Source organism: Rutidosis leptorrhynchoides, chromosome 3 (assembly GCF_046630445.1).
Source record: "Rutidosis leptorrhynchoides isolate AG116_Rl617_1_P2 chromosome 3, CSIRO_AGI_Rlap_v1, whole genome shotgun sequence".
NCBI classification, from domain to species: domain Eukaryota; kingdom Viridiplantae; phylum Streptophyta; class Magnoliopsida; order Asterales; family Asteraceae; genus Rutidosis; species Rutidosis leptorrhynchoides.
In genome coordinates, this window is record NC_092335.1 from 69,502,639 (window position 1) to 69,513,867 (window position 11,229).

The 11,229-nt window shown below is 34.4% G+C and overlaps 1 protein-coding gene and 1 non-coding gene across 2 annotated transcripts; both read left to right on the plus strand.

The window, feature by feature from the left end:
• The first annotated feature begins 3,932 nt into the window (after positions 1-3,932).
• On the plus strand, positions 3,933-4,758 carry LOC139896295 (large ribosomal subunit protein bL12c-like). The gene has a single exon (XM_071878891.1). It carries the CDS (start codon positions 4,011-4,013, stop codon positions 4,572-4,574), a length of 564 nt encoding a protein of 187 aa, XP_071734992.1. The 5' UTR covers positions 3,933-4,010; the 3' UTR covers positions 4,575-4,758.
• A 2,378-nt stretch (positions 4,759-7,136) lies between these two features.
• On the plus strand, positions 7,137-7,208 carry TRNAP-UGG (transfer RNA proline (anticodon UGG)). The gene has a single exon. It is a non-coding gene; the product is annotated as a tRNA-Pro (tRNA).
• Positions 7,209-11,229: the final 4,021 nt, after the last annotated feature.

The following is an 11,229-nucleotide window of genomic DNA, read 5'->3' on the forward strand; positions in this document are numbered from 1 at the left end:
GCATCATTTATTAAAAATTTTGTACCATTTGGTAGTATGAAATTTGCCTTTCCTATCCCTTTTATCAAGTTAGCAGGTCCTGATATTGTATGTATAGTTCCTTCCGTTGGTTTTAGATCAATAAAATATTTCTCGGATTTAAGTATAGTGTGTGTAGTTCCACTGTCTGCTATACAGAGATTTCCACCACTTGATTGATGTTGTATTCCAGCAAAATTCATATTGAACTTCATATATAAGAAATAAATAGTGAGTACATTAATATTACACAATATTTTAAACGCAAATAGATAGTACTGAAACATTTAGCAAACATAATGACAAAGACAGACGATATTAAATCGTTTATTTTTCGAAAGACACACAACTTAAACATTCAAGAAATCTTCATATAAATCAGATGGTTTCTCAGTGACTGTTGGATCGACGTTATCCACAAAGTTTACTTCCTTTTCTTTATCTTTCAGCGAATCCTGATACATCTTAACAAGATGTTTAGATGTTCGGCAAGTATTAGCCCAGTGGCCCATTCTACCACATCTGTAGCAAGATTCTTCAGAATTTTTAGAAGAATTTTCTTCAACATCTTGTTTAGTGGGCTTGTTTTGTGGTTGATATTTATATTTTCGTGGATTATTATTTCTTTGACCACCATGGCCACGACCACGACCACGTCCTCGCCCATTACCATTACCATAAGGATGGTTTCTACCATAGTTATGGCTTTTGGCATGATGATGGTGATGGTTATTATAACCACGACCTTGCCCGCGTCCTTGTCCCTGTTTATAATTATTTGCAGTATTTGCTTCAGGGATTGCAAGTGTACCAGTAGGACGGGATTGCTGATTTTTCATTAATAGCTCATCATTTTGCTCTGCAACTAAGAGATATGAATTAAGTTCAGGATATGTTTTGAACTTTAGCATTCTCAAATTTCTTTGCACTGTGATGTTTGCAGCATTCATTGTGGAGAAAGTTTTCTCCATCATGTCTGCATCACTTATTTCATGTCCACAGAATTTAAGTTGTGAACATGTATTATACAGAGCTGAGCTATATTCATTTACTTTCTTAAAGTCTTGGAACCTTAATGTTCTCCATTGTTCCATAGCAGCTGGAAGTAAAATTTCTCTTTGATTATTGAATCTGCTTTTGAGACCTTCCCATAAAACATGGGGATCTTCTATAGTCACATAATTATTTTGTAAGCATTCATCAATATGTTGATGAATAAAGCAACATGCCGTTGCTTGTTCTTTTTCAGAACAAGTGTTGTTTTCATTTATGGCTTCAAGAATGCCCATTGATTTAAGATGCATTTTTACTTTTATAACCCATGGCATGTAGTTGTTTCCAGTTGATTCTAAAGGAGTAAATTAAGCTTTTCCAGATTCGACATTTTCTATTAAAACAAACAACATGATAAATTATAGTCACTTTATATTCATAAGTATATAAACATTAAACATAAATTTAATATAACATAAATGATAAGTAGGTGACAGTGTCGACCATATGTAAGCAATCATTAATAAATGTTATATAACATAAATATAAATATTAGTAAACATAAATGATAATTAGGCGACAGTGTCGGCCATATAAATGTTAGATAATAGAAATATAAATGTTAGTAACATAAATGATAATTAGGCGACAGTGTCGGCCATATAAATGTTAGATAATAGAAATATAAATGTTAGTAACATAAATGATAATTAGACGACAGTGTCGACCATATATTATTCAGGTGGTATAACCGACCATATATCATTTAGGTGGCAGAGCCAACCATAATTAGTATTAAGATTATCGTGCTGATAACGTGCTATAATTCAGTAGGCTTATAACTACCTTTAGTGGTTTGATTCTTGATGTTATAATTCAGTAGGCTTATAACTACCTTTAGTGATTTGATTCTTGATTTAGAATACTAATAATGAAGTGTAAGAACAAAGATGATAATGGAGAGAAAGAAAGAAACACTTTGTAAGTGTGAGAAATGGTGCAAGTTTAATGCTTGCATTCATGGCTATTTATAGCAAAAATATCACAAGTTTAGGTAATACAATAATATTACTTTTGTGTATCAATAATTGACTATCCATTTATATATATATATTTATATATTATAACAAGAACACGTTATATGTAACGAAAATTACGTACACAGTGATATGGGTTATCTCTTCACTCAAACATATGCTCGGGTACAGCTAAGGTACGGTATGTTACTTTACTTTATGTCCTGAATGCTACATATGGATTTGTTATATGCTTGAAGCTTGAAGAGTTTGGTGTTAGTCATGGCCGGTCCCGAGAATTTAAGAGCTTAGAACGAGGTGGGAAAAAAGGTCACTGAGCCCTAACGAATAATATAAACTATTTAATAAAAAGGCCCTTTTGGCCTTGTTAGAATGTTAGTGGACTTTGATTTCTTTTTTTCTGAGGTCTTTGATTGATGTTTTTGGGACTATTGTGATTTGTCTTCGCTGCTTTATTTGTGTTTCACTAGTTCCCCTCATCTCAAATCTCCGATTAAGTCTGTATATATAAAAAAACGGGGCCCTAACAATTCTGGGCCATGAGCATTCGATCACTTTGTTCTCCCTCTGGGCCTCCCCTGGTGGGATCAAATGCTGAAATGTATGTTATTGCTTTAATGGTGTGTTATATTATATATATATAATTTCTTGTCAACTTGATATAATTACCCATCATTTTTTTCGTAGTGGCCCATTTATTCACCCCCAAGATCGCAAGTTACTACCAAGTGTTTTACGAAACCTATTTGTATAGACGAGTGCTAAACAGATGACGACGTATTAAGTGACGATTCTACTTACATGATATTGTTTTACACCTAGCAAGATGTAGCAATTAGAATCAGCAAGAGATGAACAATTTGCTATTGTGTATTTTTCCATCACATAACACATGGTGACATTGGGTGAAATAGGCAAGCTCACGGGCTTTCGTGTTCCAAATTGAGTTGAAATTAAACCCAAATTCTGGCTTACATCATTAAATTCAAGTCTATCATTTTATGTACCGGTTTTGAACCATCTTGTTTTCAAACCGTATTGTCTCCACACTCCAATTATATACGTCGTACTCGTCACTCCAATTATGTAACGTACTACTAAAACTCTGTTTATTTGAAAAACGAGTTTTACCCAAAACCATAATATTGAAGACATCTGTAATTAGCACCGTATATACAAGCTACTATCGGTATAACCTTTCATTCATAATTGGCACGTGTTCGTAGGGGTTTTCATCGGTTCGGTTTTCGGTTTGTTCGATGTATTCGGTTCGGTGTATTCGGTTTTGAATTTGTTTTTGGGCAAAACTGAAAACCGAACCGAAAACCGAATTCAAATGAAAACCGAACCGAAACCGAAAACCGAACTCGAATTCGAATTCGGTTCGTTTTCAGTTAAAATCGAAAATCATGAAAAAATTCAAAGTCGTGGTAGTTTAATTGTGCGTTTTATAAACAACCTAAAACAATGACATACTATTAAATAATCAAGGATTGGATCCCAAGATATAATGACATTAAAACATATATATTAAAACTTTTGAATTCGGTTTAACCGAATTCATAATTTTCAAAACCGAAAACCGAATTCAAATTCGGCTTCGATTTTACTCGATCCAAAAACCGTTTTTTAAATTCGGTTTCAGTTTTTTTCGGTTTGTTTCCGGTTTGATTTTCGGGTTAAACGGTTTCAAACCAAATACTGACCACCCTTATGTGTTAGGAGGTTCCTTTAGAATTGAATTCAAAGTGAAAGAAATTATAAAGTGAGAGATGCTTTTAGCAATAAAATTAAATTAAATATCAGGGAGCTTTATGTAAATAAACAAAAAATCAAATTGATATACGTATTTCTCATCAGTTTGTTTATCTAAAAAACCAACCAATTTCTCAATCCCCTTATCTTGTCATCTCCACATTTCCATTTTCTTCTTCGCATAGTCTCTCGAAAGCTTAAGCTCTAATGGCGTCTTCAACACTCTCTACAGTCACTCTACGCTCCTTCTCCAACGCTCCACGCGCCACCGCTCTTCCATCACTCATTTCCCCCAAACAAACCCTAGAATTCCCCATTCGTACCACTAGACTCACTCACCGCTCAACTTTCCTCCGTCCAGTCGCCGCCGTTGCCACCGATGAGAAAGTCGTTCAACTAGGCGATGAAATATCCAACCTAACTCTAGCTCAAGCACAAACACTCGTCGAATACTTACAGGACAAGCTCGGAGTCACTGCCGCTTCGTTCGCTCCGGCTGCCGTCGTCGCCGCACCTGGTGGCGCCGGAGCGGAAGCGCCGGTAGCTGTGGAAGAGAAGACGGAATTCGATGTTGTAATTGATGAAGTTCCGAGTAACGCGAGAATTGCGACGATTAAAGCAGTTAGGGCTTTAACGAGCTTAGCGCTCAAAGAAGCGAAAGAGCTGATTGAAGGACTACCAAAGAAATTTAAAGAAGGTGTTTCAAAAGATGAAGCTGAAGATGCGAAGAAACAGCTTGAAGAAGCTGGAGCTAAAATTTCGATTGTTTAGAGATCATGAAATTTGTGGTAAACATTTTTTGTTTTTGATACTTGTTAAATGCGATTGCAATGTGTCTGTTATTAGTTAATCAGTTTCCAATTCATGCCGTAATTTGATTAAGGATAATTTGTTCAATTGAGCTGTGAAAGTATATCTTATCTATATGAATGAAACTTATGTTAGATTTTGTTAAGACTATTTTAAGCATTCACTAATTAAAATTATATTACATAATTCTGGCATATATCAAATCAACTCAATGGGAAACTGTGAATTACTTGTGGTCATAATGCCTTATGCAGTTATGCATATTAGTAATCTTCAAATCTGAAATGGATAATGAAAAACAATAGAATATGAGTTATGAATCCAATTCTAAAACACTTTTTACATCTTTAAACGATTGAGAATCGCGAATGGATAGGTGAGAAACATAAGAAATCGAGTAAATTGAACTCAAAGATGTGATTACTTCACTATCCTTCTTGATTATAAGCTTCACCTGCAAAAATGTAGGTGGCTTATCATATAGTTTCCTTCTATGCTACATGAACATATAATCGGTAGTATTCTTGGGTTTCTGGTGAATAAGGCTGATATCACCCTCCCAAGTAGTCGTTTCCTACCCAAACTCCTCACAGTGTAACCGGATTCTAGACTAGAGCAATGCTAAATTGCTAATGCTTTCGCTTAAATTGTGAAACTACATATCTTTCAACTTAGTTCATGAATCATGTTGGTGGATATCTTGAAATTGTTTTACTTCAATTTGCAAGAGCTGTAAAATAGCAGTCAATCTTCAAAGCATAGAGCATTTGGCACATAACTGCAAGTGTAAATCACTTTTATAAAAGGAATGTGTAAGACTAGGGTCATGAGTCATAACTTTTATGAAATATTTATTTAATTAGGGATGAAAACATGGTCATTGGCCTAGCAGTATTAAGGCGCCCCACTAAACATGAGATTGTGGATTCTAAGTCTAGGGTTGAAAATTATGTATATACTCATCATGGTTGCAAAACTCAACTCGGCCGAGTACTCGGGGAAAAATTGGCAGAATGGAGAAAACGAGAAATCGGCCACAAACTCGGTCAAAACTCGGTAAACCTTGGTCAACGTCGGTCAAGCCTGCAAAATTTTCATTTTTTTTTGTTTCTCACCTTTTTCATATTCTTGGGGGGCTGAAAATGAAATTTCATGGCTGAAATTGGAAGTTAGTGGTCGGAATTTAAGGAAAAAAAGTTAAGAAAGAGTTAAAAATACAAATAAATGAGATGAGACCAACATATATGGGCTCTATAAGTTAATAAATCATTATTCTAAACTTAAATATATATAAAATATATTAAAAAAACTAAAAAGTCAACGAAAGTCAACATCCGAGTTCTCCCCGAGTCGCCGAGAACTCCTCAAAAACCTCCTGCCGAGTTCTCCTCGAGTCGCGAGTTTTACCACCTTGATACTCATTATGTATGTACTCGGGAATAAAATTGTGTTGGGGCTTGTGAGTTGCTATATGAGAGGGATGAAAACGAGTTACTCATTTTAACTTAATGATGTTAATACTCATAGTATGATACTATTTCAGCTACTTTCCATTCTTGTACTCGAAGGTCTTCAAGCTATCCCAAATTGATCTCAAATTGGAGCACAAGGGCCATTCTAGTTGGCCTTTCCTTGAAGGTGCGAGTAAAGATGAATATGAGGCCTTAGACAAGGTGACGAGGCTTAAATAGCCTGTATAGGATTATGAGCGAAGTGAGCAAGAATTGTTTTATCTGCTTGTCGTTGTGTATGGATGTGGGTGGTCTGAAATCGACCCTAAGACTTGTTGTATCGGTTTGGTAAGAGGGCGTTGCAAGCCCACGTGGCACCCAACCAACACCATAATCAATGCGTGGGATGGGTTATGCTACCTTTGTCCGTTGCCAAGCAACGTCCGTTGCCAATTTTTTTTTATTTTAAAAATGTTATTTTTATCCCCTTTTAATATTTAAACCAATTATATTTTAACACATCATTACGATACTCTCAACCCACACCGTAAACCCACACCACCACTACTCCACAAACATAACCCATACTTCCTAGTCATCAAAAAACAACTCACGCCCTCAACCCACGCCCCCAACCACTACAAGTGGTCTAAACATGGTAACATAGTGATTTTTTACCCTATATATCACAAGTTAAACAATAATGCTCTTCATATTTGAAATGATATTAATAAATACAATCAAATCATTCTACATGAGTAAAGTATATCGAAAAAAATTATAATCAATGTTACTGAAAGTGTTGGGAGGAACTTGCTTGTAAAGTTCTAAAATGATTCTTGCTCGTAAAGCTTGTCGGAAAAGATTTTTGTATAGCTATTAGAGTCATGATCGTGTAAAAAGAGCTTCTAGGTTTGTACTAAATCAAAAGACTAGGTTTGAGATACATAAAAGAATTCTTCACTAAAAGTTCTCAAGTTTTAATAGCAAAATACTCCGTAACAGTTGCAAACACACCATATTTAATGCATATCTTATTGATCTATATTAGATTGAACTTCGATGTCAAGTTGGGCATTTGGTCTAGTGGTATGATTCTCGCTTTGGGTGCGAGAGGTCCCGAGTTCGATTCTCGGAATGCCCCTCATTTTTTCATTATTTTTGGTTTGTTATGTACCCTAATTGGCTAATTATCAGATCAAATCAACCTTTGTAAACCTGGGAAAATATAGTTGACATATCAGAATTTAATTAGTTTCTACACTTTTACTGTGTAATCTAAATGTAATATATACAGTACAACTTAATAATAAAGAAAAAATCTATACAACTTATAAGTTTCAATGTTCATGTTGCTTTCACTCTTTAATTTTTTAACTTTTGTTGTCGTGATAAAGTTTGTTATCTCAACCACCTTCGTGCTTGTAAAATAGTTAGAGCTTACTCTTTCTATGTGGAGGTCCTGAGTTCGATTTCATGAAACCGAAATAATTAAATTCATCCGTGATAAGTTTAGGTTGCCCATAAAGCGAAAAAAATTCCTATCTTAGAAAAAAAAAATTACTAAAAATTAAGATAAGAAAAATTATATGTATAATGTTAACGGGTCACTAAAATTCCGATCCATATTCATAAGAAACATAACATCTTAAAAGTAGGCAACTGATACGTATTTATAACTTTTTTAAACTAGCAAAAAATTTGAAATTATATATAAGATAATTTTTCAGGAAAAAGTGAAAACATTGTTTTTTAACAGCGATTAGGATCACCCGAGGGGACTAAACCACCATTGCAATCATCTCCCGTTTCGACTATACCGATGCAGCGATAATAATCCCGCCCTCATCGCTGCCCGAGAGGAAACCTTGAAACCGATCCAAGGGCACGGCCAAGTAAAACCCCCCTCCCCTTTACCCCCAAACGATATAAAAAAGGTGTCATGGATAGATACTTCATGACAAGGATGAAATTGGATTTTTAATATGTAGCCAACGAGGGTCGAACTCCTGACCTCCCCTAAAGGAGGCAGGCCAACAACCGTTGGACCACATCACAACTTCAACTTGTCCACTTACTCAAAATCATAAAACATACAAGCTCATTTTCAATGACGATTTCAGGATGCAAACTCAATGGGGTCCTGAATTTTTTTTCAGTACTAGTTATATTTGAATGTTATTTTAGTAGTTGTCTACTTTCAAAAAACTATAAGTTCGAAAAATATATTGAGTCCGAGTAGTAAAATATAGTGATGTCCTATATATTTTAAAGAAAAAAAATATAAATTCGGAAAAGATACGGGGTCATCCAGTTAAATTTAGTGGTATCCTATACAATTTAGAGTATATTTTCTACTAATAATTTTCAAACTAAAGGTGTCACGTGACCTCACGAATCACTATGTAGACTCGCCCTTGCCTACTTTATAAACTATAAACAAAACTAAAGGAAACATACAAAAGCAGACAAGGTACATTAACCTCACAATCCAAATATTCCACCATTTAAACAAAATCGACACTCATAACAACATGCAACAATCCAAATATTCCACCATTTGAACAAAATTGACGAAGGCATCACCCAACAAAATCGACACTTTAAAGCAACAATCATTTCTAGCAATACAAAATCGACAAAGGCATCACCCACCAAATATTCCACCATTTGAACGAAGCTATTCAAATATTAAACGACCACAAGCATGTAACAAAAGATGATCTATAGATTCGACATTATCTGCATACCAACCACATTGATCATCCGACACAGTCGGTAAATAATGCCTAAACCTCAAAACTTCCCTGATTGGGACTGTTATGACAATTTGCCTAGCGCACCCACACCAGCGGAAGCGGGGATATAATTTGTTTGAGACAAACTTACGAGAAATAATAGAAAGCAAATAAAGTAACTGATAACACGGCGATTTAACGTGGTTCGGCAAAACCCTGCCTACGTCCACCCCAAGAGTCTCCTTTATTCTTATAATATAAAAGAACCCGGTACAAGAAAAAGTACACTATGAGTTAAACTCAAACCCAAGCACCATAGATTTTAGCATAAAATCTAAGTTTCTCGTACACTCTTTTACACTCCTTACAAGAATAAAACTCTCAACCTCACAAATACACACTCTCCGTTGATATTATCGATCAACTGTGTTTTTCCTTTGTGATTACATTTTTGTGGATGATCTTCACCTTCTACATGAAACACCTATTTATAATGAAGCATCCTTGTGTGAATACTACATGTGAAAACAATACCAACAAATGTAGCACAACTATTCCTTTTCCAACTTCATATTTTTCACATGTATTTCATGCAATTCCATTTCCAAATAAATGTTAGTCATCCAAATTGGACTACTGTAACGACCCAACCCGTATTAAAAACCGGCCCATAATTTTTTTTTTCTTCCTTTTAATACGTTTTAAATAACGCTTTAGGTCCCAATTGTGTTTCCATAAACATCTTTAATACAATAGAAGGTTTAATAAACCTTAAAACATTTAATACATTAATTAATTGTCCGAACGGACATACACGACCCGACTAGTTTAATTTCCAACAAAACCGAGCATGGTGATTTGGGACTACGCTACCCAAATCCTAATCGAGTCCAAAAGCAAGATCTTCTAAAGCAACCTAGCCAAGATCTCTAATCCTCATGCTTACCCGAGCCGCCATCACGCGTGTAACGACCCTGGAATTTCCAACGTTTATTTATTAATAATTATTATTATTAATACGTGTGATTAAACGAATGTATGTCATTACATTTGCATGTTGCCATGATTGCCCGAACTTGACTTTAATTGCCCGAAACGTCTTTGTGACACCCGAAACTTTCACGAATAATATTTTTAGATATTATTTACATTCATGATTAAGTTTATTAATCATTTTAATTAACTAAAGTTGTTAGTTGGTTACTTGGGCTTTTAATTGGATTAACTTGTTAATTACATACATACTTGGGCTTTTATTTGAACTTGGGCCTTTACTAGTGTTATTGGACTTTAGAAGCCCACCCTACATCTTATATGGACCTAACTAGCCCATGTTACACATGTAAGTATCACTTTGAGGATTAACTAGTTAGTTATTTCATTAAGAATCTTGTTGCTTGTTCTTTCCCATAAACAACCATTCTTTACCCAACTTTTGAAGGCTTTACCTTGCATTAACTTGTGAACAAAACCCATCCTCTTTTGGGCTGCTGAACCGTGGGTTCTCAAGCATATGGGGAGAGTTTTGGTTTCATTTTATTCATTACTTACTTACTTGATTTCTCTCTCAAAAACACACACACATACTTGCTATCATTTTTCTCTCCTTTCTTTCTAAAAATTGTAAGTAACAAAACATATTTTCTCTCTTCTTTCTTGGCCAAAAACTGAATTATATTCACCTCTAATCATCATCATTATTTGTTGTTTGATACTTGTTGTTCATTGTTGTTAGTTACTTGTCTTTGTTAGTTAGTTACTTACATGTTATTATGAATCAAACTCACTAGTTTGTTCATCACTTTATCTTGTATTAACAAGAACATTCAAGAACTAAACTCTCTAGTTTAGGTTCTACATATTCTTTCTTTAAAGATTGCAAGTTCATGTGTTGATTAAAATCATACTTGTAGTTCTTGAAGTAAACTTAAAGTTTACTTTACTTAAAGATCAAACCTTGGTTGAATCTTTAAAAGTATGAACAAACCATGAACCTTTTACTTGTTTATTTAGTGTTACTTGCACTTTAATTTTATGATTTAGGTTGTTGTTGGTCAAGTACTACAAGTTAGTCTTGATCTCATATCTCTTGGAACTAAAAGATAACTTAAAGGTTCAAGAACATGTAAATAAGTTTTCTTTAAATATAACTTTGTATACTTATGGAAGATCTAGACTTTTGAGTCTTGGATCTTCAAGTTCAAACTATGAACTATGTTCTACAACTCAAGATCTTGATTTCATAAGTTTACTTCAAGTTTGTAACTTGTTTTTACTTATAAAGTTCATGTAAGTGTTAGATCTAAGATCTTGATGTAAATTTGGTTCATCAACTTCATACAACTCTTAAGTGAGTTGATCTACATATCTTAGACTCACACTTGTGTCATAATTGTCAAAACTTAGTTAGAAATACTTTTACATTTC

What these genes read in the sequence shown, in the direction of transcription:
- LOC139896295 (XM_071878891.1), top strand. Translation starts at nt 4,011, where the DNA reads ATGGCGTCTTCAACACTCTCTACAGTCACTCTACGCTCCTTCTCCAAC.